The sequence below is a fragment of the Thunnus albacares genome, chromosome 23, assembly GCF_914725855.1.
Source record: "Thunnus albacares chromosome 23, fThuAlb1.1, whole genome shotgun sequence".
In the NCBI taxonomy this organism is placed as follows: domain Eukaryota; kingdom Metazoa; phylum Chordata; class Actinopteri; order Scombriformes; family Scombridae; genus Thunnus; species Thunnus albacares.
This window is the reverse complement of record NC_058128.1, coordinates 1,953,819-1,981,015: the sequence shown is the minus strand read 5'-3', so window position 1 is coordinate 1,981,015 and position 27,197 is coordinate 1,953,819. Positions and strand designations below refer to the sequence as shown.

Genomic DNA, 27,197 nt, shown 5'->3' with positions numbered 1-27,197 from the left:
AGTTGGGTTTGTTTAATAATAGACTTTATTTGATCCAGATTGATAAGTTTCAAAGACTTTTTGACGCATTCTGTAAGTTCAAAACACAACAATAATCCTTTAAATGATTAAATTCCAGCAATGATTACACAACAGACTATCAGAGAGGAAACATGTTTATACATGTTGGCTTTTATTTCACCTCTCTGTGGAGGTTTACATCTGTTCATGAAGATTCACTTTATATCTAAATAAGCCTTTGGCAATGCTAATTATTTCCAAACAGTTTAGAAGTTGTACTGTACAGACGGCTTTATTAACTCTTCTCAAATTGATATGTAAATAATATCGGGGTGTTAAGTACCAGATTGAATTGAAATTAAAACTCAAGAGAATCTTCATCATGTTGACTCAGAAGATGCTCGCCGATACCTGAATCTACTCACAGCACGAACCTTCAGTGATAAATGTTTCACTTCCTCAACAGAACGAGTGAATTTAGCTGCTGAACGTCACATATGAACAACAGGAAACGAGGGGAAACTCCCCGTAGTATTCCACTGTATTAAGTCTTTACTCGGCCATTTTCCAAGGCAATGTTTGTGTCGCTGCTGCTTTGATTAAGAGGATTTTCAAAGATTATATCCCCACAAACTAGAAAGGCATTATCAGTATTAAAGCAGCGATGCCTTGAGCTATGCTGGAGATCTGTGGATGAGATCAGATTTGGGAGGGATGGCAGGATTAGACATACAGAGGCGTAGACCTGACAGCTCATCACAGCTTAACAGAGGCATGATCCCCAAGACGGCGCCCGCATGCCTGTATCCTCCATGTACGTGGACCTCGGATCCAGATCCACCCTGCCAGCGAGGATGCTGAACTTTTAAACAGGAAACTTTTTCAGCTCGTGTCCGATCGCTCGGGTCACATCTGGAGTTCATCAGGGATACAAATGACCTCGTATGTCCCCGACGGCATTAGCAGATGTTTTGTGTGACCTCTCAAACACACCTGAATCCAGTTTGATGTACTGACTAAAAGTCAGCTTTTGGTTTTGGAGTTTGAAGCCTCCCAACAGCATCGTCTCTCAACAAATAGTAGAAATGTCCAGTTTTACAGAGGAAATATGGAAATCTTTAGAGCTGCAACGATAAATTGATCAACAGAAAGTTAATCAGCAACTATTTTGATAACTGAATAATGATATCAGTCATTTTTTTAAGCAAAAATTCCAAGTTGTGCTGCAGGGCTGCAACTAACAAATATTTTCATTATTGATAAATCTGCCAATTATTTTTTTGTTCATAAAATGTCAGAGGTGGTGACATCTTCAAATGTCTTGTTTTGTCTGATCAACAGTCCGAAACACAAAGATATTCAGTTAATAATCATTTATGACAAAGTGTCAAATATTAAAAGCAGCAAACATTTGGCATTTTTCCTTAAAAACTATCAAAATAGTTGCAGATTAATTTTCTGTCAAAATCGTGTCATTGCAGCTCTATTTTGCTGCATCTGTTTCCTTTTAAACTGAATCTTTGGTATTCAGACTGTTGATTGGACAAAATAAGACCAAAAATATATATTTATTAACAATTGCTGATGACATTCATTCTCTCCAGAGGATGAACTGGCTCCATTTTGGACTCTGGGAATGTTTAAACTACTTCATGTCTTGTTCTGTAGCTACAGGGCTTCTACAGGCTGCCATTAGTCTTGGAGATATCTTGTCATGGACCAAAGTGTTGGTCGAAGGGAAAATTTGTAGGAAGATAAAACCTCACAGGGTCACCAGAACCAAACTTTACACAGCAATACAGCAAGAGGACAAACTTTCTGACACTCGCAACGATGTGAATGAATCTACAAAGATTATAGAAGTATTGAAGGAATAAAAACAGAACAAAAGGATGAGATCAGGTAAACCTTCTTTAACTGATTCCTGCATTAATTAACGTCTGTATCAACCTGAATTAAAAACGACCTCCTTTCTCCAACAGCAACTTTTGGGAAAAGTCTATTTGAAGATATTTTATCAGACGAGTCCTGCTGGGAAAAGTCTTTTCTCTTTTTTAGTGACGCTCTGGGTGATTCCTCCCAGTTCCTGACATTTCTGTAGGAAACACATCAGGAGACTCTTTCAATTCAATTTCACTCATGAACGACAAAACATCAGAAACTTTAACGAGGTTAAACTGAACTTAAAAACAAAAACGGACATGAAGGAACTCGCTGGACTAGCATCATGAAGACAACTAACAATCCACAATGTTCCTAATAGAACCCAGAATTCCCCAAATCTACCAACACCGGTGAGTTTTAAACATCAGTAGAAGTAAAAATTTAAGATTTGGTGGCAGATTGTTGAATTTTTAAATCATATTTTAACATAAATTGTTATTTTAAGTTGTTTTTAACCTTCAAAGCATTTTTTAAACTAAGATTTGAAACGTTTTGTTGTCACACAACATTATTTTGAACATTTTTACATATAATGACATAATGAAGGGCACATCAGTAAATAATGGAGTGACTGCAGATCCCTGCAGGGAACATCAATGCTTCCAGGTTATTTATTGGCGGACCCGGCCACTACTGCGATGCAGCACGTGACGTTTAGTGCGGTCTTTATTATCATCCGGGTGATGTAATGTGATGAACGACCCCGTGACCTTCCACAGAGAAAGGCAGCGTCTGAGAGGAGGCGTCGAAAAGAGCCGTACGCAGCGCGACCTCGGGCGTGGGGTGTCGCTCAGATACGCATTGGAGGCTGAGGGCGATAACAATGGGACTGATGACCCAGCTGGGACTTCACTGGTGCTGAAGAGACTCTCAGACTGGACGTTACAGGAGTCGACTGCTGCCGCTTGTTGAGCTGCTCCACCATAAAATGTGAAGGTCACAGATACCTGTGCTGACGGTTAGACAGCGAGGACTGGAACCACGGTGCTATGAAGTGTATTACAAAACAATATGAGGTGTGTTTCATCACCTGCGGACGGCTGCATTAAAGTTAAAGAAAATATTCTCCTTTGTTTGTGTGCATTTAATAATAATAATAATAATAATAATAAGTTGAAATATCTGTAAAAAGTGTTTCCTGATGTCTGAAGACAAAGAAATTTACAGACAAATTATGTTTTTATGCACATTTTAAATTTGTGCAGCATTTTGCTGCCACGACAGAAAATATTTGCTATTTGAGTCTCGTTGTAACATGAAAACTTTCACATAACATCATATTTTTCATGTTATTATGACATATTTTGTGAAACAAGTGATATGTTGCTAAACCAAGAAATGTTTCTTGCTAGTGATAACAAATAAATGTCATTATAACATGAAAAGGATCCTGTTAAAACAAGTTATAACGAGAAAACGGTCACAAAATAACTGATACAAATCACTTAATGCGTCTGTATCAACCATCACTATTGTTTAATATCTAATAAGCCCCAAAAAGTACCAAAGTATTTGGAAACAGAAAACTTTTTATCTCATGTTTACTTTTCTTGTCTCCTGTTTGGCTCCTTTCTTCCTCTCTCGTTTTTTAAATGATTGCACCATAAAAAAAAAAAAAAACAGCAGCAATCAAGATTTGATGATTAACCTGAGCTTTAAATGGCATCACCATGGCAACTTTACTATATTCCCATGGAACGCATCCTTAAAGTATAAAGACTAGGTCATGAAAAATAAACATCTCTGGAGCTACTTCAGCAGAAAACTCACAAAACAAGAAATATTTGACCTTTTTACGAGTTTAAGTTCTCTTTCATGCACATAAATCTTGTTGCTGGTTGTGTTTTGTGATGTTAACCTGATGAAAAGGCCTCAGCCTGAGATCTACTTTAGCTACAAACCATCTGATCAATTTTTCAAAAGGGTCTTTGAAGTCACCCTTGTTGAATACGGAGTCCTACTTCCTTTTATGGCGAGGCCTCTTTTCCCCTTTTTACAGATGCCACTAGGAGACTCAATAATGCATAAAAAAGCAGGGCATTGTGGGATGTTGGCCTAGAAGAGAGTATGTAAATCAACGCTGGCAGAGGAGGCCAAAAAAACACAAGCCACTCCCACACTCTTCTGACTTACAAACAGAAAATAAAACAACATTTCAGCAGATTCACAAGGGTTTTTTTTGTTTTTTTGGTAGTTTTTTGGGGGGTTTGGACCCTGCTGGAGGAGAACGGGACACAATGTTCTCTCTCTATTTTTTTTTTTTTTTTCCTCCATCACACGAAGCTGCAAGAGTGCAAAGAAAAGAGCTGCTGCATTTCAAATTTTCATAGATGTCAAGACGTACAATCAGGGCCTGATGTCGACAGTAGGAGTCCAATTTCTCTCCCGAGCCGCAGTACGAAATGGTTTCCATAACAAAGACTAATCAGACTAACATTGAGATTTTTTTCTCCTCTTTGTTAGTCTTTTTTTTTTTTTTTTTTTTGATAATTGACCTCTTTCTGGTGATGTCTGTTTAGCTGGCTGAGTGAGTCCATTGTTTGTTCCTTAAAAAAAAAAAAAAAAAAAGCCTTGACGAATGAACCACTTCCTTCCTTCCTCACCCACACACACACACACACACACATATATACATATATATATATATATATTTTTATATATATGTGTGTGTGTGTGGAGGCAGGAGACTGAGGGAGAGGCAACAAAAAGCTAATCAGAGAGCAGTGAATGAGGCCTGGACAGCAGGGGCTGAGAAGGAACCAGCTGCTGTGGTGGGAAAGACAATAACATTCCTCTTCTTTTCTCTCTCCGCTCGCTTTCTCACAGAGACAAAGACCTCCGACGACAAAACGCCGAAACTCCACATCTTCACATCTTCTTCCTGCAGCTTCTCTGCATGTTTATACTCAGCAAAGTAAAAAAAAATGCATTTTGGTGCCAGAATAAAAAAAAAGAGCTTTATTTAAAACGTTTGTTAGCATCTTAGCTCAGATACAGGAAACACTTTCTGATTAAAATGTGTTGTAGCATCAAGAGTTGGGAGGTGTCATGTATGCTCTGAATGTCTGATCAGATTCTTGTTTATTTCCTCTTTGATCAGACGTTTCATTGATCTACAATCACAGAACTTTTCAAACTTTTGTATTTAGGAAAAGTTTTTTTTTGTTCTGTTGTTGCATTTTCTTAAAACTAGAAAGTAAACGTGGATGCAGATGTCAAGAGAAACTTGGAGGTTTTTAAATCAGTCAATGATAAATATAATAATATGAAGCTAAATGATGCTAAACTGGCTGAACTGGAAGCTTCAAGTATCGCAATATCTGTAAAATATTAACGCCGTCACTCCGTCACGTCCAGAACTGAAGTATGTTACAGTACGAGCTGCAAACACTCAGAACAACACGGTAATTGATCCGCTGCGAGTCAGTCCGCACGAGTTCAGCAGATCAAGTAAAAACAATTAATAATTTGCAGCGAGCGGTCATTTAGCATTATTCATGGTACAGCACACCCCGGCCTCTCCATTATTACTCGTTTAACAGAGACATCTGAGCCAATCGGGGGTCAGGATGCTGAGGAGGGGCTGATTCAGCAGCTCTGCAGACGGAGACGGAGCCCACGCTGGCTGGCTGACAGGCCTGTGTTGGTGGAGGTATTAATAAGCTGAGCTTTAATTACACCGACAGCCTTCTTCTTCTTCTTCTTCTTCTTCTCATTGTTTGTTTTCTCTAAAATCCAGAGGTGGAAAGTATCTAAGTACATTTACTCAAACACTACTTTATACTTTCTACTCCACTACATTTATTTGACAGCTTTAGTTACTTTTCAGATGAAGATTTGACACAATGGATAATATAACAAGCTTTTAAAATACAACACATTGTTAAAGATGAAACCAGTGGTTTCCAACCTTTTTGTCTTTTGACGTCTTACAAAAAGCAGTGTGTAGTCGGGGTCACATTTCACATGTCTATGAGTTGTTAACAGCTCCACCAAATAGTGATTTTTCCCTCTAAACTTCTCACATGCTTTCATTTCAATAAATGTTCAAATGATCCAATATTTCAGCAAAAATCAAAGATTAGAGAAAAAGTCCAAAAACTGAAAACAGATTTGTGTATCAGAACTTTGTTTTTTCTTCTTTCCTCTCCCATTAATCATCTCACCACCCCTCACATTTATCTGCTGACCCTTTGGAGGGGCCCGACCCCTAGGTTGGGAACCACTGGACTAAACTAGCTAACTGTATATAAAGTAGTGTAAACTAGCTCCACCTCCAGCAGCTACAACAGTAACATGCTGCTCTAACACTGATGCTTCACTATTAATAATCTAATGATGTCATATATAATAATATATCAGTCAGAGGGACCAAACCACTACTTTTACTGCAATACTTTAACTACATCAAGCTCATAATACTTATGTACTTTTACTGTAGGAGGATTTTTCATGCAGGACTTTTACTTGTAACGGAGTATTTTTGCTCTATTAGTACTTTTACTGCAGTAAAGGATCTGATTATTTCTTCCACTGCTGGTAAAATATCTGAACACTTTAAAATCTTTATTGGTTTGTTGTTGTTTTTTTTATAAAGGGATGGTGTGATGAGTCGGCACAGTTGATCCCAGAGAAACGGAGGAAATGATGACAGGAGTCAAAACAGCAGCAACAACAAAATGACTTTCTGCTCCTGTCAGTCTGACACCACTTCTTCTTCTTCTTCTTCCTTTTTTTTTTTTTTTTTTTGAAGCTGTAAACTCCCCAAACTCTAGCGCTCCCGCTCAATGTTTAATCAGGATGACCTCTTTAGTTCAGAGGATAAATAAAAGATTAAAGCGGAGCCCAGTTAATACAAAAGCAGCAGACTGAGGAGCTCAGAAACTCACTTTCAACTCCGACTTCTGCAGAGCCGGTCGGAGCTGTTGACTCTCCTCCTCGCCAACAATAACAGCTTTATGAAACTTCAGCACTGCAGCGAGATCCAGTCTGATACTAAAAACTCATCACTTTTCATCGGACCGGACGAACTAAAACAAGAGATCTCATGATTCTGCGTCTCCTGATCTCGTTACGACGCTCGATTTGCTGATGAAGACGGTTATGAAGAAGCTATAAAGCCGAGTTTTATAACACTTCACAATATTGTCTCAGTAGTTTCAAAGCAGTCTGAGAGCTAAACGATGCCCAACAATCAAACAACTGACCACAAAAAGACTCCAACAAACAGACGATCATTCCCACGTTCATCAGACGTCGTTCAGGTGAAGATTATTGCTGCAACTAACGATTATTTTCATCAAGTTTTTTTTTTTGTTCTTTGGAGCAGTTTGGCTCCGGTATCATCGGATAATTCATAATGTTATACTGACTATATGTTAAGGTTGTCGCTGGCGTCTTCACCATAGCAACGGTTGCTGAGGATCATGGGTAGGCTAATGTAGCTGCTTCCGCTATCGTACAAAACTGACAAAAATACTTTAAAAAATTGATCACGTGATTTCATTTTTGGTTTAAAATTTAAAAAAAAGGAAAAAAACCATCTGGGTCCGGGTATCATCGGATAATTCGTAATTCATTTGTAATTCAAAAACCAAAAAACAGTAAAACAGTAAATCTGTTATTTGTTTCAAAACAAAAAAAAACGTTTTTGGTGTCAGAATCAAATAACAAAAAACCAATCAAACCCGGTCTGTTGTTGGTTTCTGCTGATTCGTTTCATCGTTATTCCTTTTTGGATTGAATATCCAGCAGGTCTGCGGACATTCAGCCGATTCGTTTTTTCATTTTAAACCAAAAACGCGAAACAAAAATCAGGTGATCTGTTCCTTTTCTTGTTTCCGGACGAAAATCCAAAAAACCAAAATTCAACAGACCGTTCAAGTTTGGTTTAGAAATCGAGTATTTTTGTCAGTTTTGTACGATAGCGGAAGCGGCTACATTAGCCTACCCATGATCCTCAGCAACCGTTGCTATGGTGAAGACGCCGGCGACAGCCATGCGCGTGTGTGTGTAAACGGGATGAATCATGAATCAATTTTTTTGTTTTTTGTTTTGAAACAAATAACAGATTTACTGTTTTTTGGTTTTTGAATTACGAATCATCCGATGATACCCGGATTGTTGTCTAAGTTAGAAATACTCTGTTATTCAAGGCCTCCAACCAATCACACGTCAGCACAGAGAAACTCTTCGAACAGCCTTCAACAACAAACACTATTCTACACAGGATTTGAGTTTTTGTCTCAGATATGTAAATATTAACTAAATATTAACTCACCCTTCCCATTTAGTGATGCAGAGGGACATCCTGATGTAATGCAGTTTAATTATATAAAACGGTGTAATTCTTGTAACTTTGTTTAAACATTAATCACGTCATGTTTTTTTGTAATATGTATATTTTCATTGTCGTGCCCTTTGTAAAATGTTCACTTTGAGTGAATGTTGACGGTGATAATGAGTCATGTGACTCAGCAGCTGTACTGAGCGAACCTGAAGAAGCTACAGGCAGAACGTGTTGTTCGCTCTTAATAAAGTCACAGTAAAGTCGTTACAGCGTGCGGAGGTGGTTCGTTTGGATTTTCACCTGATATGTTCCTGCGACCGACCAGTTCTGTCCTTTATTATTATTCTACAATAGTTTGACTTTTCTTCAGGTATTCCAGTGTTTCCACTCAGATGTTTTTAAGTGAAAACGTGAATAAAAACAGCTGGATGGGAAACACATTTACAGTGTGAACGTTGGATGAAAAAGCTGCAGGCGAAACTTCCTGTAAAAAACCCTCCCGACACGTCATCGAGGTAAGAAGCGACGTTCTGCTTGCTTCTGTTTTGGAGAAGCGGCTGCAGGAACATGATGAAAATTCAATGCAACACCGTCAGGACGAGGCGGTGAAGCTTCTGTGTTCTGGCAGAGCTGCATGTACATTAAACTCTCCGTCTCTCCGGCTGACAGATGGAGGTGAAGTGGGTTACGGGAGCAGCATGCTGCTACAGCCCATCATCCTGTCAGTCTGTGAGTTAATTGAATCAGATGTGAGCGGGGCGTCCGTCCCTCCGCCCCCCCCCCCCCGTCCGTCCGTCCGTCCGTACACGCTTCCCTTTAACTGATCAAAGAGCTGCACAACACCAGAGACGCTCGCCACAAACACCAACCACCTCACTTCCTGTTTGCTCGGCGGGAAGCGTAGAGGAGACGAAGACTGAAGGTCAAGCTCGGGTTCAGATGGTCGGACGATTATCTTAAAAGTTTCTAGAGTTTAAAATGCGTCGTTGAGTCATTATGTGGCCAAAATAAAAGCCAAATAACATAAAGTCTGAGTTCTATTTTATTCTATTCACATGTTGGAATAAATATTATACTGAATGTACATAAGCAACTCAATCAGTATCTGATCTCATTCACTAATTATCTCCAGTCGTTTCTACTTTGCTGTTTTTTCTATCGTTGTTAAGCAACCGTCAATGAAACACTTCCTGTAGAGATGTTTCAAATTAAAATCCCTCCAGCAGCTCAAAATGGTATAATCCCTCCATTTTCTGGCTGACTTTTAATTTGAAACATATGCAGGAAGTGTTGCATTCAGGAAGAAGAGATTGGGATTAATTCATACATTTAATTTAGACAGTATGTTTGTGTAACCAATTAATCAACATCCAAACATATTCAGTTTATTCATCATAAAAGACTACGAAAACTTCATTTGGGGCATTTTTGTTTAAAAAGGAAACGTCTTAAACACTTCCTGTAGACATTAAAGACTCACACAGGAAGTGTTTCAGGATAGAAAAAACAGCAAAGCAGAAGAGATTGGGATTAATATGTAGATTTAATTTAGACAGTTTGTGTGTTAAAAAGAAGAAATCAGCATTGAGTCTGTTGAAAGTTGTAGTTTGTCTCCAGCTTGTTGGAGTTTTGTGTATCGAACTTTTTTTTTTTTTTTTTTTAATACCGTCTGAAATGTGTCCGTAGCAACAAGTACTGAAAACTACAAAAACTTAAAACTTGTTTATTTTATCAGATATTTACTGATTTAAACCAAAGTTGTTTTGGGTCAGCTTGTGTTCAAACATTTAATATGTTTTGTAGTTTACATTTTACATTTTGAACCTTTTATCCAAAGCGAGGTCAGACGATCACGATTTAGAGGACAAATTCTGAATTAGCTGAGCAGGTAAACGTGCAACGAGGAAGACAGAAGGGTTTTGTTTTTGTTTGTTTTTAATTAAAGTAAATAACGACTGTCTGGAAGTGCATAAAAATACCATAAAGTAGTTATTAAAATAAGGTGACATTAAGAAACTCAGGTATCATAGTGTGACTAGTGTTGAAAATTTCAAAATAAAACCTAAATAAAAAGGTTACCAAAGATACACCTCAAAATATGAGAATTACAATTATTTACTATTTATAAAGTAGCCATGAAATAATCTAGATAATCTGCTCCAAACTATGAGGTTACAAAACGATAAATCACTCAACTTCACCTCATTAAACACCTCATTAAAATGTGAATAACGCAGGAAAGTGTGAAAGCGTCCGTCCAACGCTTCATTAATAGGAATAAATCTCAACATCTACTGGCTGGTTTTATTGTAGATATTTCCCGTCTTTAAGGGATGATTCCTTCTCATTTTGGTGACTCATGTTAGACTTTGATCTGCCACCATCAGGCCAAAATCTCCACTTGTACTTGACATTAATATAATGCACAAAGTGAATCATGTTGACCACAGAAAAAAGGAAGAAAAAAAACATCTGAAATACTTGATTCCAGCTGCAACAATCAACAGAAAATGTCATTTTAAATGTGAGGATTTTATGATTTTCTTTCTTATATATGATAATAAACTGAATATCCGTGTTTTGGACTGTTGGCTGAATAAAATTACCAATTTGAATACATTATCTTGGGTTAATTGATATTATAAATTGGCATTTTTCACTATTTTTGAAGATAAAATGATTCATCAATGACTTACAATAATTTTCCAGTTCAGGCAGATTAGAGGCTCCATTTTTATGTAAAAAAAAATCTTCCATAAAATGAAAAGTTTTGTCACTCATCTTAAGTTTTAAGGACATCTCCTTCTTGAAATCTCACATGAAGACATTTCAGACGTTGCTGTCATGGTAACTGTCAAAATAATCTGCCATAAAGCGGGGTTGAGATGTTGCGGCTCAGCGTTTGATGATAAAGTGGGTCTTGTGTGGCCCGGGTCTCGCTTGCTGACTGTGCACAGCGGTGTTGTCAGCCGGTAAGCTGCTGACCGAAGCCCCGGCCGGCCGCTCGACTCGGTTATCAACACAGAGACGAGCTGGAAAAACCTTATCAAAGGAAAAGTCAATACGGCCGCCTTTCCTAACGCCGCGCCCTTTACAGGAAAGAAAAATGATTCAACAAGGACCTGATTCTAATCTCTGCACAGAGTCTGAACTGTCCTTAAAATTACAGCCTTCCTCTGCTGGAATTTAACATTTAGAAAGAACATTTGTGATCAACTGCTGCTTCAAGAAGTACGGAGGCCTTACTGGACCAAAACTGCAAGACTCTACCAGCTGGTCTCAGTGGATGTATGTGACAAAATATGATATTTATTATTAAACGTCTGCAGTAACAACATGGTTATGATTTAGATGCTGGTCGTCAAATCTGAAACAGAACATTTAGTTTAGTGTTTCCGTTTCAGTTATTTCTCCTCATTAATAGTCCAGATAATACTTGATTTTTGAGGCTGATACAAAAAAAACATCTATTTAACAGTTTATTATACATCATTGATTAATTCACAATGAACAGATTAACGATTTGGTCCATAAAATGTCACAAAATACTGATATTTTCACTTTGCTTGTTTTGTCTCGACTTGCAAACATCATCTGTGAAGCTGGAACCAGTGAATTCAAAAGGAAACGTCTTAAATGATCAACTGATGATCTAAATTGCTGCTGATTCATTTTCATCAGTTGATCAACTAATCATTGCAACTCTAGTATCAACCGATAAGGAAAGATTATTAAAATTATGATTGAAATATTGCAGCAGATACTGTAAAAACAACTGTAAACAGCAAATATCAACTATAAGAATACTACACATTAAATTTATAAAACTAAAACTGAAATAAAAAGACCAAAAAATGTCTAAAAATGCAAACGATTACACTTTTGTTTAAAAATCAGAACGATGATAAACATAAACAACGTGATGTGTTCCTGATTTATGAGCGATACGTTGATAGTTACATTTTCTGTTACCGTTGACTAACACAACGTTACATTTCAAATTCTTAATCCGTTTTCTTACAGCGGTTTTGAACTGCAGTTTCTTTTTATTAACCAACGTAATGTGCTGACGTCAACATATCTGTATTAACCTAAAATTCAGAGAATATTGAATATAGGTCAGGTTCTATTACTCTCATTTGCAATGTTTATAACTATTTTGCCTAAAGATTTGAACTACAGCCACAATTTACCAATAAATACACTCACTGACATTGTGTGAAGAAGGACAAATCAAATATTATCTGTATTGTTTGTTTGTTAAATCAGATTCACGCCTTAATCTAACTTTAAAGTAACTAAAGATACTAAATATGGCTGAATTTTGGAGGAAAACTTTCCAAAATGATGCAGCCTTAAAAAAAAAAAAAAACATACAAAGCAGAAATATGTGACTTTAAGAGGTTAATAAGACCCAACGACTTGGATAAAAACAGGAAAAGCTCCGTCCGCTGTTGTCTCCTGATTGACAGATAAGTGGTGACTCACACCTGAGCCGAACTGTAATCTGTTATGCATGAAAGCGCTCGCGTACACAACTCGCTTCCGTGTCAAGGAATCCACTCGTGTCTCATCGTTCGCCTCGTCGGAAAAAGACGTTTACTCATCGTGTCAGTCAGCTGGACGGCGGAGACGTGGACGATACGAGTGGGTGGAAAGAAGCAGGAAATGACTGAATGTGAACCGTATATAAATGACAACAAACACACATTTGTCTTACTGGATTTATCTTTTAACCCTCGACACAACTTTCCCAAACATTATATCATCAGATTAAAAAAACAGAGAATCCTCAACAGAAGCCGACGTTCTTCCTGTTATGTTCCTCTGAAGGTCAGAGAGGAAGACGGTGACTGGCTTCTTACAAGAATAGAAGAAGACGAACAGCCAGGTGACTGGACTGTGATAAAACGTGTTGCTACGATACCGAGGTGACAAAATGTGAGGAAGTTCATTAAGGGTGAGGCTTGTGAATGAGGAAGACTGAGAAAACGAATCAGAGCAGCTTTTGTCCCCTCCAGCTCATCACTCCGCCGGCTGTGCAGCCGACAGACTGAAGCCATTCAGATGTGACAGCAGAGATGAAGCGACCTCGCGCAGGCCGCCATGTGCTGCTGCTGCTGCTGCTCCTGACTGTTTATACAGAGAGATACGTTTGTTCATCTCCTGCTCGACTTCATTAAATAATACAAACCTCATAATTCAACTAAAAAGAAGAAGATTTACTTGCACATTGCGAAACACATTCATGACGTCCCACAATACAAAGTGCTGCACACAGAGCTGCAACGAGAGAGATAAATGGAAAAACATGAAAATGTAATGTAACGGTGGCACAAGTATAGAGGAGTTGTTGGCTTTATCTGCTAAAGAGGAAGTATTCTGCATATTTCCTGCTCTATATTCATATTCTGGGGCTCTACTGGAATATCTTTGCATGATTTCCAGTTAAAAACTCCTTATTTATCTTCTACTGGTCCTTTATGCAGCCCCTCAGTTCAGCCTCTGTCTGAAACAGGCCGTTTTAGCTCCGCCCTCCTGATGAGCCCAGTCTGTTCTGATTGGTCAGCTTTCAGGAAGCTTCCTCCGCCCCCGGAGGCTACGTAAACAAACTTTACTCCAAATGTCAACTTCTCAAATCCATCCGTACATGTTAGACAACGTGAACGACACATGGAAACACCTTAGCAACCACCTTAGCAACCAAGGCTACAGGACAGATGGCCGTTTGTGGGCATGTGCAACAATCTGACGTCATCACAAGGAGGAAGTAGCGGTAACTTTGCAAACGAAGCGTTCACAGCAGGTTGAAGCCCTGACTTCTGACTTGCAGGCAGCATTTCTACGTACGTTCACCTCAAGTTTTGGAACTTTGATCATGTTTAACATCCGACATCAGAACAGGATATAAATCAGAAAACCACAAAAAGCTGAATATGTGCCCTTTAAGGTTGCTAACATTAGCCACCATAAAGATACTGGTCATACCAGACCAAGTAAAACTGTGTTTAATTGCTCATGAATTCAACTTTTCAATTAATTAGAGGAAGATTGTTTCATTACTTTTGTCAAAATTAAACCGTCTTGTGTGATCTGATCAGTCAGCATCACAGCCTGCAGCTCAGATATCTGTTATATCTGTACATCCAGTGAACCTCACACCTCAATAAATATCAGAAGATACATCCGTGATACTGAGATACTTCCACAGACTAGCATCAGGTTGAACTTTGCAAATACCAAATTTGCCAATATAATTGACTTCAACTTTCCTCCCCCTAAAGCAGCGTGTGGATGGTATTTGAGTGCAAGAGGAAACGGGGTGCTGCGTCTACTGACAGTGAAAACACATTGATGTCCGTGAAACTGCGACAATTAACTTCAGGTCTGTGTGAAATTGAGCAATGATATGGACTTGTGCTGAAAATACCATGGCCATAAAGGGCAGGAGATTGCACTCACAAACAAAACATGCAAATTACTCAGCCACAGTAGCACTTTGTCTGCGCTACACAAACAAATCTTACAGAAAAAAAAAGAAGAAGAGGAGGAAGAAGAAGAAGAAGAAGAGGCTCTGTGCAAGATGCAGGGAGGCAATTTTTGAATTATTACAGCAATTTTCACGGCTTTTTGAGTAGGATAATCCGAGCTCTGCAGCACTCTGGTACATGACTCTCTCATTCCCTGAAGGGAAAACAAGACAGTCTGACTGAGCTGAAGGATGTTTCCACCTGCCACCTCCGACACTCTCAGCACAAGAAAAGAGGAAATGTTCCTAATGAAGTCACATCCTAAACACGGAGGGCACGTCGTCGCCTTTACTTCTACACCTGATGTCATGCTGCATGCTGCTGCTGCTGCTTCTGAGAATGTTTGTTATAATTATCCTGCATATAATCACTACTGTAGGAAAAATAAGCACCGCTACAACTGTGACGGAGTATTACAGAAAAAAAACATCTGAGGTTTTGAGAGTAATACAGTCGTAATTTCTAGTAAAATAGAGTCAAAGTCAAATCACGAGATAAAAGACATAATTGTGCAACAGAAAAGCAAAATTCATGAGAATTAAGTCATAATATATTGAGAATATGTATTAATTTTACCAAAAAACAGTAATCACTTACGAGAAAAACGTAAATATGAGAAAAAAAGTAGTATTTTTTGAGTTTTACAAGAAAAAGTTGTAGTATCATAAAGTCACGATGTCAATACAGTCGTAATTTCAAAAAGTTATATTACTAGAAAAAAGTCAAATTACAAGACATAATTTTACAAATGAAAATATTACAAGAAAAAAGCCACTTAAGAGAATTAAGTTGTGATATATAAAGTGTAAGTAATATATGTAATAATATAAGAATAATAATATTAAGTAATAATAAGAATAATGTTTTACAAGTGACATCATTAGATTATTAATAGTGAAGCATCAGTGTTAGAGCAGCATGTTACTGTTGTAGCTGCTGGAGGTGGAGCTAGTTTACACTACTTTATATACAGTTAGCTAGTTTAGTCCAGTGGTTCCCAACCTAGGGGTCGGGGCCCCTCCAAAGGGTCAGCAGATAAATCTGAGGGGTGGTGAGATGATTAATGGGAGAGGAAAGAAGAAAAAACAAAGTTCTGATACACAAATCTGTTTTCAGTTTAGAATTCCAGCTTCTAATTAATCTCCTGTTAATAAAACCTGCTTTTACTGTAATATTTCATGTCATGACATCATCGTACATGTCATGGCTTATTCTTGTACCTTTGATGCAGATAAACAGACTCTAAATTATTTAATATTTGTTAAGATGACGAGTTGCTCAGATTTTACAACCCAGAGCAGAAGTATGGATGCTTATTAATGTCACTACAGTAACTACGTATCCCATCATGCAGTGTTGGTGTGTCTGCTACGCTGTTAGCTGTAGCTTCATTGTTTGGAAGCAGATGGATGACAGAGATCATGAGATGGGAGGTAATCAGGAGTCTTCCCTCCGGCTCGTTCAGCAGCAGAGTTACAGTCCCTGCAAACAGCAGCAGGTACACAAAAAGAAGGAAAAGTCATTAAATTTCATCACTTCCTCCTGTTCCACAACAGCACTCGCTTTATTTGTGGAGTTTGGAGCTGATCCCAGAGGAAATAATAATGAGAGAGAGAGTTTGGTTTTTGGGGGAAACTGGTTTTTGTGGAGTGAAGAATGAAAGTTGGTGAAATCGATATGAGGGAAGTGATCCGTAGTGTGACTGCAGCAGAGACATGAAGATACTCTGTTGTGTTTTATGTACAGTTTGTACTTTATTTTTGTCCCTTCGGGGCTTCTGTACTGTAGCTGCCAGTCACACTCAGGTGACCACAGGGGGATTAGAGAAGAAGAGACACCACCTGCAACATATTTACTTTACAAATGTCTGTTAATTAAATGTTGATTCCTCTCAAATCTAAATGTTTGTCCAGTTTCAGACTGTATTTTTAGAGCCAGTGTTGACGTTTATTCAAGATACTTTCATTTATTTTCATGTCATAACTTCTCAGAAAGTACTTTATTCTTTTTTTTTTTTCCAATAAAATTACAACTTTATTTCAAAATATTGACTTTATTTTTTGAGTTAGACTGTTGCTCCGACAAACAGATTAATCAATAGTGGAGTAATCATTAGTTGCAGCGCTACTAGAGGACGTGCTAAACAAGTGTGAGGACACACTGACGCACAATTATATGAAAAATAGACATTATATGTAAATCTTTTTATGATGAATGTGTGATTTATGTTCTGACTCGTTCTGTCGAAGCTGAATTATGACTTTCTTCCTGTTGCTGCGTGAAGAAAGATGAGCGAGTGCTTCGGAGAGAGAAACAGCAGCGGCGGCGGCGGCGGCGGCGGCGGCAGCAGCGGCGGCGGCAGTCAACACGGGTTAATTCATCGCAGGTCCCTCCGCCTGCCAGCCGAGCTACATCAGCACTTTTTCTGTGGCTCCCTGGAAATGGCTGTTTGCTGTTCGGTAATAAGGAGCCGTCACACACACACACACACACACACACACACACACACACACACACACACACACACACACACACACACACACACACACACACACACACACACACACACACACACACACACACACACACACACACAGATCCACGACTGCAGGAGGGAGGATACAAACCACCGGGACCTGGTTAGCAGGAGGAACGCCAGGTTTCAGCTCTGCAACCTGTTCACCTACGCAGGATTCTTCTTAGAAAAAACCCCAAAAAGTTGCTCTGCATATAAACATACGATCAAAACTAAATGTGCTGAGAGCCTCTTTGGCTTATGGGACGATTCCAGCCTGAGACTTTCTCTCTATTGTCCCTAATAAAGCTTTAAAATGCCCCAAAAAATACTGAAAAAATAAATAAAACGTGCAGTTTTTCAAGTTGCTATCTGCTCCTGTCTTATAAACCTAAAATAGTTGAAACAATAACAGAAGATGTTGTCTCAAAGTCTCAAAGAACATATTAAAAACACGGAGGAGGCATTCACTGATTGAATCAAAACCGCTTCTACTTTGCTGTTTTTTCACACCGTCCCTCTGAGCTACAGGTGGCGCGTTAACACGCCGAGAAACGCAGCAAAGCACCAACAAAAAGGTCAGAGAAGAAGAAGACTGAAAGCCGGTAAACATGGATGTAAACAATGCAGGATTTAAAATAGTTCTGCAGATGTTTTAGGATCAAGATCACAAGGTTTCACACGATGAGTTTTGGTGAATTTAAACACAAGTTCTGTTTGTTTAAAACTCCACAACTTTAAAAGCCGACAAGAAACAGGAAGAAGGAGAGATTATGTTTTATTAAAAGGAACTTACTGAACTTATTAAAATAGATTAACAGACGTATCTCTGTATAAGACTCATGATGGACAGTTTTTTAGATATCGTTCCTTCCTGGCACCTACATTACCCAGAATGCAACTTGAGCCAGCAGACAGTTTGGTCAGAGATTGCAGTGTTATTGTTCCTCTCCATGTTCTCAGAGTGCTCGGCTCCACTACAGCAGCCGCTGTCAGACATTTTAACAAAGTTAAACAACAGGGAAAAAAAAAAAAACAACAAAAAAAAACTACAGCTCCCATCAAAAGAACTACAAACTCAGTTTCCTCCATTTCCATAAACCTCCGCTGTGCTTCCTCCTGCATCACCGTCGCTGTTTGCAGCTGTAATCTGAGCTGTGGAAAGACTTTCTATCTGTGCTGCTGTTATGATTACAGACGTGTCTCGACTCGCCGCCGCCGCCCTCGACTCGCTCCTCCTCTGTCGAGCCGTGACGTTCAGCCCTCAGACCTCTAGGACTTATGGGAAATGATGTTCATTAAAAAAGGAAGCTGCTAAAAACAACATTAGATGTTTTTTTTTTTTCCAGAAACCCCCCCGAGAAGCGAGACACGTTGTCAGTTACGACAAACGTCAACAAGGTTTTTCTTTCATCTGGACCAGAGCCTTTAAAGTTCTGGTTCCACCTCGGCTCTCTATGCTAGTAGCCTCAAACATTTTCAAACTTGTAGGATTTCCTAAAATGTCAGACTGTCCCTTTAAAGCTACTTTTCCTTCCAGGCATTTTCAGACAAACTGCAGGAAACCGAGTGAAGATAATACGACTGAAAACATCGATGTGGACACCCTGGTGATCTCCTCATGGCTGCTGGAAACAGTTTTAACCTCATTTGAAGCCAGAATGACCTTTTTAACTTTAAAAAAAAACAAAAAAAAACACATTTTCACTGGTGTTAACAAGCAGATCTGAGGGCACGTGGTAACAGGAAAAAAAAGTGAAGCTGGCTGGCAGGCAGACAGACAGCGCTGCCCTCCCTCAGGAAGAGTCATCGCAGGGTTTCCTGCCATGTTGCTCTTAATTAAAGCCGAACGTGCCTCGCAGTAATGATTAAAACCAGTCTGCAAACAAAAAAAATAAAAAAATAATAAAAAGCGGGACGGCTCTCTGCAGCCTCGAGTGCAGGAGGACAAAAAGAGAGCAGATTTATAGTCCTCGGAGGCTGATATGTGTTCGCTCCTTTTAGTCGGCGTCGACGTACACACTCGTGTCTGTCTGCAGATGATCTACAGTCAGACGTGTGTTCGACCAATCAGAGAGCTACAGGAAGTGTTTACGTGGTGACATCTTTAAGATAAAGTGCGACGCGTGAAGTGAAGCACACACACACACACACACAAAAAAAAAATACTATTTAACAGTTAATTCTCAAAAACAGCAGACTCAAGGCCCCTTATTTTACTTGTCGCAGGGCTTTAAATCATATCGCATGGTCTTCATCATCAAATGCGGGGAAAACGGTGGTGTTTTCCGTTTATTCTCGTCCGTGTCGGCTTTGAATTTTGAGCAAACAGTTTGAACGTCAACAGCTTTGGGACGACTGAGCATCTATCTGCTGATGAAGACCATGTGATGAGGTGGAAAGCTCTGGACTTCAACTGGAGAGTGTTGTAATATTTAGAAGTATAAAGTAGTATAAAATGTAAATACTCAAGTAAAAGTACCTCAATTATACTTGATTAGAGCTGCAACTAATGATTAGTTTCACCATCGATTAATCCGCCCGTTGATTCGTCGGTTTTTTATCTAATGTGACGTCTTCAAATGTCTTGTTTGTTCTGAGCAACAATCCACAACCCAAAAGATATTTTATTTACTGTGATGTAAGACAAGGAAAAGCAGCCAAGCTTCCCATTTGAGAAGCTTAATAGTCGCTGATTAATGTCGTGTTGCTCGACAGATCGTTTCAGTCCTCTAAGACTTTCTGCTGTGCGGTGCACTGTGAGATCATTTTAACACTTTTTCCAGGGTTGAAGGTGCGTTTTGTTTTTGTCATATTTCCAATGTGAACGTACCACAAAACTCAAAAAAACACACTGGCATCAATCTCAATCTGGGTCAATCTGGCAGCGATTTCTCTATAATGCTCTAAAGAAAATGTCAGAAAATAGTGAGAAATGCCCAAAAAAAGCCCAAGATGATCTCTCAATTTGTCCAACCGACACTTTAGAATCACATAAGACCAAGAAAAGCAATAAAAACTCACAATTTAGAAGCTGGAAAAGGAGATTTTTTTTTTGGCATCTTTGCTTGAAAAACAAAGTTGATCACCTTTATCATTGATCTGTCAGATCATTTTAACACCTTCCAGTTTGAAGGTAGACTTCATTTCATCACCCAAAAACCCCAAAATATTCACTTTACAATCACATCAGACAAAAAAGACAAAAAAAACTCACAATTTAGAGGCTGGAACTAGAGATTATTTGGTGTTTTTGCTTGAAAAATGATGATTAATGGTTCTACAAATAGTTTCAGCGTCAGAATAAGTGTTTGGCGCTGAACTCTGACGCCGTGCAGGTTATTATCTCGTTAAGACTTCCTTCAGTGTTCAGAGACAAAAGAAAGATAAAACAGGAGGAAGCTGTTTAAACGTATAGATCGGCCTCAGAAAAGGAGAAGCTGTGGTTGAGCCTGGAGGGAACTCTCGGTCCTTTACACCAGTCCGCTCTGTTAAAACCACCAGTTAGTCCAGCAGAAATCCCTAAACCTTCCCCGGGTTTAATCAGCGCTGCAGGAGCCTGTAATGAGCCATCGTGGGATTAGCCCGAGTTTGGTCGGAGTTGCTGGGAAAGTTCGGTCTCCGTGTGAGGAAAAAAAAAAACCCTACAGAGGGGTGAATGTGACCACCACTCCCAGAAATCTGTAGCCCCGGGCCAGCAGGAGGAGGGCGGTGGATGGATGGATGGATGGATGGATGGATGGATGGGTGGATGGATGGATGGGTGGATGGATGGATGGATGGATGGATGGATGGATGGATGGATGGATGGATGGATGGAGCGCCGGCCTCCCTGCCTCCCACCAGAGACGTCCAACAGCTTCTCCAGCCTCTCAAATGTCCAATTACTGAGCAGAGCTGATGTATAACACAGAGTGGTTCTAGCAGCGCGGGCCGACCGTTGACCCACACTGACTAATGTTTGTGCAAAAAAAGGAAATTAGTGCAGAAAAAAAAAAAAGACTTTAAATGGTTTTTAACTGGACTGGAAACAGATTCTGCACCAGTTACAGCAGCTTTAATGTCACCTGAACAAACAAAGACGAGTATTTACCTTCCTAAATACTAAACAACCAGCTGATTCATCAAAAAAACCATCAAGTATCTTCTGTCAAAAGGCTGTTGAATAATATCTTTTAGACATTTTAGTACTAAAGAAACCAGAAAATATTCATGTTTGAGAAGCTGGAACCAATCAATTGTGAAAATAGTTATAACCGCGCCTGAACCGTGACATCACATCCTGTTTTGGGTCAAACGTGATCAAACTTTAGAGTTGTAAACAATTAATCAGTCGATCAACAGAAAATGAATCAACTTTTGATAATCTAAACGGTTGTTTCAGACATTTTTCAAGCAAAAATTCCCCAAAAAAATGTGAAAGTTCCAACTTCTCAGAGGAGAAGATTTACAGGTTTCTGTGTTTTACATCATTGTGAACCGAATCTTTGGGGTTTTTTGGACTGTCGGTCGCACAAAACGAGACATTTGAAGACGACTTCTACACTTCATAAACCATTAATGGAGAAAATAATCTGCAGATTAACTGATAATGAAAATAATCATCAGTAGCAGCTGCAGATCGCTCTGTTCAACTGACTATTATTTTCATTAAGCATTAATCTGTTCGTTATTTTCTCTGTAAATCGATTAGTTGTTTGGTGAAAATGGTGAAAAATGAGGATCGAAGTTTCCTAAAGTCCAACATGACGTCAGTTTACTGTCAAGAAACCAGAAAATATTCACATTTAAGAAGCTGGAATCAGAGAATTTGGTCATTTTCTTCTTAAAAAAAAATAAATCAACCCTGAACCGGTACATCTCATCATCCAGTCAGATGTGTGATGTCACTACTTACAGATGTTTTCGTTTCTTGTGTGTCACAATATTAGTCATTTATGACCTTTAAAAAACAGATCCGTCCACAAACACGACATTCCCTCATTAGAAGTGAGCAGACTCTGAACTCTGACCCCTGTCTCTGAGCCCGCCTCTTCCTCCACATCATCCAATCACAGACGCCGTAGTAGCAGGTGAAACAAACCCCCACATAAAAAAAAGCAGCTGCTGGCGGCTAACGTCAGCTAACATCTGTGTCCTCCTCTTCTCTCCTTCATCACACCGCTCTCATATCAGTGAGCGCTACTTCCTCTCGCTCGCCATCACATGTGCACACTTACTTAAAATAATACCGTCCGTGTTTGGATGTGAAACTTTAAATACAGCCTTAATGAGCTTTACACGCTGTGAATGTGTGAGCAGCAGCGGTATCCATGGTTACAGATGCTGCCTTGTACTACTGGCGCTGGAAACCTTTCAAGTCAAGTAGATGAAGCTGTTTCAAGTTGAACGTAAGACTTCTCAAGACCAGAAACAACCGAACCATTAAAAGAAATAAACGTTTTCAGGGTTGTGCAGACGAGTGTGTCTATAAACCAGCAGTCAGGTGTCTGTAATCATTCCTCCTGTTCATACTGGATATTAAAAAGATCCTTCAAATGTGCTTTCATGGAAGTGATGGAGGCCAAAATTGAAAAGTCTGTGTGAAGCTTCTATTCAGCTTCATCAGTCTGAGTTAGTCATATCAAGTGGATATCTGTAACAAAAGTAACAAAAAGAGGAACTTTGGCACTAAAAAGACTGTAACGTTGAAAGATATCTACTTGATTTGACTCATTTGGACACTGAAGCTTCATATTAGCTTCAGATAAACTTTGAAATACATTGTAAGGTCATTATGAAGGGATCTTCTAATGGTCAGTTTGAACAGGAGGAATGATTACAGCAAGAAAAAACAGCTTTAATGCTCATTTAGGCTCCTGATTGTTGGTTTAAGACACATTTTGAAGAACTCGTCCTTCTTGTCCAGAAGCTGCAAAACACCCTGATCAATGATGATCTGCTGTAAGAAATAAAATGTGAATGTGAATTGAGCAGAGCTGTCTTAGAAAGGAACAAAAACAACTTCTCTCTACCTGACAAGTCAGTAAAAACCGGTGCCATGATGCAACGGAGAGCAAGTGGAGCAGAATGAGAAAGAATCAATGAATCCATTCTTCTTCAAGGGCCAAAAACACCATCGAGGATAAAGGTAGTTGATTTAGATTTCTTAAAAAGGGGAGAGACATTGATACTGAATCTATATATATATATATATATACATACACACACACACACGAGGAGGGGAATGAAAATGCAGTCAAACTCAAGAATCCATCCCATCTTTTCTGCATGTTCTCTCCAGTTATTTTTATTTTCTAATCACTCTTCATTTGCATTTACATCCGTCAACTCCAGAGAGCAGCCTGTTCCCCTCCTCTGATAAACACTCGCTGTTTTCTGGAGCAAAACAGGGTGTTATTAAAACGTGTTCTCTCTCACACACACACACACACACACACACACAACATGGACGCTGAAGCTCCAACTCCAAAACTGAATCCTTCTGCTGGTTAGTCCATCTACAGGCCTTCAAACTGTGACCATGAAATGACCTCCAGGCTTTAATCAAGCCAGGGAGAAATATTCTCAATAAATACTTGTGCGGTTTATCTAATTATATCTGCCTCCAACTGATAAATACTCGCTCTGTGCGGCCTTGAAGCGGCTTAAAGTTCAAGCCGAGTTTATTTCGGGGGGCATTGTAAATGTTGACAGAGCCTTAAAGTGTGCTTAGTTTTTTTTTTTTTAGCTAAGATCATCATTAAATCATTCCTGTGTTTATATATAATTCAAGGCTCGTTTAAGGAGGAGGAGAGCAGCGGTTCATATATGTGCGGAAGAAAAAGTAAAGGTCACATTTTGCAGCTAAAAAAGAAGGAAATCAGTGGTGTGTAGTGATTAAAAACATCGCTGTGCAGTGCTGACTGGGCTTTCTCTCTCTCTCTCTCTCTCTCTCTCTCTCTCTTCCCTGCCACCCCTCCCCCCCCTCCAACCTCCAACCAAAAACAGCATCAAAGCAATCAAAATGGTAATGTTAGGCATGAATGGGGCCCATCCCCCCCTCCTCCTCCTCCTCCTCCTCCTCCTCCTCCTCCTGCACGAAACTCTGCAGACTTTTTTTTCCTCTCCATGTTAGAGGGGGGAAGAAACCACCCCCTTCTCTCTCAAAATGGAAGCTTCCACTACCAAACTGACAGGAGAAGAAGAAGAAGAAGGAGAGAGGAAAATAAAAAAAATAAATAAAATAAAAAACACACACAAACAACAAGGATTCAGATTGAGGATGATGCTATGTCTCATATGTGGCTTTATACACACACACACATATAACAGCAAGTTTGATCGGTTTAAACTGCAACAAAAATCAAGCTCTAAGTGCTTCAAAAACTGCATTCCACAGGAAAAAGGGTCGATTAAAGTCAAGCAGAGGGAAAACAGGCCTCTAACAATTCAAATAAAACACAACAGCAGCGGGTGGCTGAATAAATTATCGACCTATTTTCATTGAATTCTTCTTCTTCTTTGCTAATGTGGGGAAGTTGTGTGCGCTGCTGTCGGGCTGGGACCGACCGGCGGGGCGGTGCAGGAGGAGCTGGCCGCGGTGCTGAACGCTGCCGACGCCGCTCTCCAGCATCTGCTACCCGGATAACCGACTACACATCCACAGCCTCAAAACAAAACAAAACACCTGTCTTCTGCTGGTTTTTTAAAGTTAATATAAGACACATAGGAGCCGTGAAGATAGTGGAAAAGTGAAAGCGTAATCGTGGGCGAATCAAATGCACCGCTGAGGGTCATGTGACCGAGAAGAAATAATACCAGCAGACTAAGTATAAAGTAACAAAACCGGGGTGGAAAAGACGTTAAAAAGCGACTCGAAACTGTCGTTTAACGTTTAAATTAACCGACAAAACTTCACAAAGTGTGAGCCGGGTAGTTAGCTGAGCTGCTACCATCATTAGCCTCTAACGTTTACTCTCCAGAAACATGTCGACCTACTCAAAATGGACGCTAAAATTTTTCAACATTACACAACTTTGAGTGCCGAGACAAGAAGCGGGGTGAAGCCGGGCGAAGGAGCGAGCTGCCCGGCCTGGCAGGACACAATACACCGGGGTGGTGGAGGGAGGGGGGTTAATATAATAGTCCACTTTTCAACCAAGCACGTTGTTATGGCGAGTTGTACCAGGAGAAAAGCTTCCACAATGGGCACAGAAATGACCAAACAACCCTTAAATAAAGCCTGACAGATGAAACATATTAATATTAGATCTTACTTGTTTATCGCTTAGAGCTGTTATTCTTGTTTGCCTGTCGTGCAGCTGTCTCTTAAGCTCTCCATCCTACAAAATGAACAAAACATTGGCAGTGTAAAATCACCATTTTCCTTTTCTTTCTTTTTTTTTTTTTAGACACAACAATGAAACTTCACATCATATATTTAAACAGGGTTTTTTTTTAAAGCAAAGTCACGATGAGCTGCTGGAAAATGACTGGTTGTGATGATTAAAAAAAAGAAGATTTATGCTGATAAAGTTTCCTCACAGCCCGGATCGTAGCTGAGAAGCTTTGAGGAGAATATTAAGCTTTTACCTGTGGGTCCTGCTTCATCTGTGCAACTAGTTTGTAAACGATGTGAGCAGCGAAATGGGATTTTTACAAAAAAAGTGTCTCAAGTTTGGTGTGTAAGGGAGGAACAAAGCGGTGATGATGATCAGTTTCTTGCACCTCATAAATATTCAGGTCGCGTCCTGCTCGCCTCACAGCAGCAGCGCCGCATTATCTCCAAATTCTTGTTGCTCGGAGAGAAAACACCGACGACAATTAGCCAAAAAGTGCAGCGAAAAGTGCATTTAATCAGACAGAAGTGGACGTTGTGTCGCCAGCAGACATGTCGCATAGTTCTCCCCTGTCTGTCGGAGTGTTTTAACCTCTCATCCCTTCACATTTTCTCCCCTCCTGCTCTCACTTGCTCACAACACCAATAAGCGTAGAATAACACGATGTTTCATTTACCTGATGACATTGGATTTCTACTTTCAACGCCTCTTGCAGGCCTTGTAGTTCCATGTTCCGACTAGAAAAGCACTTTTCTCCCACTTTCGACGCGGCCGAGACGAAGTTTAAGTGAATTAAAGATTTTTTAAAGCGACAATAACAATTGAAAGAAGAACTACTCAGGCTGCAAAGCAAGTTCTCGCTTCTTTTTACAGGCTAGGACTCATCACCCACTTTCCGCCCGTCTTAAAAAAGTGCTCCAAACCCGGCAGAAAGAGCTCAGGCCCCGGACGGGTCCTCTCCAGATTACGGCCGAGCGTCGAGGGGTGCGGTGGGGGAGCGGGCTGGCTTTTCTTTCGATAATTTTAAGTTGAAAAACGGGGACTATATTTTGTCCGAGTCCGCGGCTTGATTTCACTTTGCCTGGGGAAAAGTTGCGCTTCGGCTGTCAATGGTAATTCTGAAGTTCCCGGATGGAGCAGAGAGAGCAGAACCCCCCCACAGACTGAGCATGCGCAGTGAGCCCGGGGAGCACAACTACTTAGAGCTCAGAGAGGAGTATTTCTTTTTTATTTTGTATATATGTATATTTTACTAGTATTTCATAACACTAAATCCACAAAACAACAGAAAAAAACGAGCAAAAGAACAAAAAACATAACAAAGCAAATATAATAATAATAATAATCATACCACTACTAGTAATAATAACAACAATAGGAAACATCCAGATTAATCATCCACTTCTTACTGGTACAAGGTTTTCTTTGCCAATTTAAATGTCTCTTCTTCAAACAACCATTTCAGTCTCTGAGTCATTGATATCCAGCAACTCACTTGTATTCTTTATGTCATTGAACAAAATATCATGAAACTTATGAAACAACAGGCAGTAAAAAAAAAACAAATTTGACTTTCTTCTTCTAAAGCAGTGAATCAA

General features: G+C 39.5%; 1 protein-coding gene across 6 annotated transcripts in view; it reads right to left on the bottom strand.

Moving 5' to 3' along the window:
- phf21b (PHD finger protein 21B) overlaps nt 1-26,753 on the bottom strand; it is a 108,112-nt gene extending 81,359 nt beyond the window's left edge. For 2 of the 6 annotated variants that reach the window (XM_044343333.1, XM_044343335.1), the window contains exons 1-2: nt 26,276-26,751; nt 25,537-25,602 (exon numbers count right to left, since the gene is read on the bottom strand). In XM_044343333.1, the coding sequence (XP_044199268.1) occupies nt 25,537-25,602; nt 26,276-26,329 (120 nt within the window). In that variant the 5' untranslated portion in view covers nt 26,330-26,751. Of the gene's footprint in view, nt 1-25,536; nt 25,603-25,852; nt 26,251-26,275 lie in introns of those variants that run through there. The other 4 variants (XM_044343334.1, XM_044343336.1, XM_044343337.1 and 1 more) reach the window with 4 other exon arrangements.
- Nucleotides 26,754-27,197: the final 444 nt, after the last annotated feature.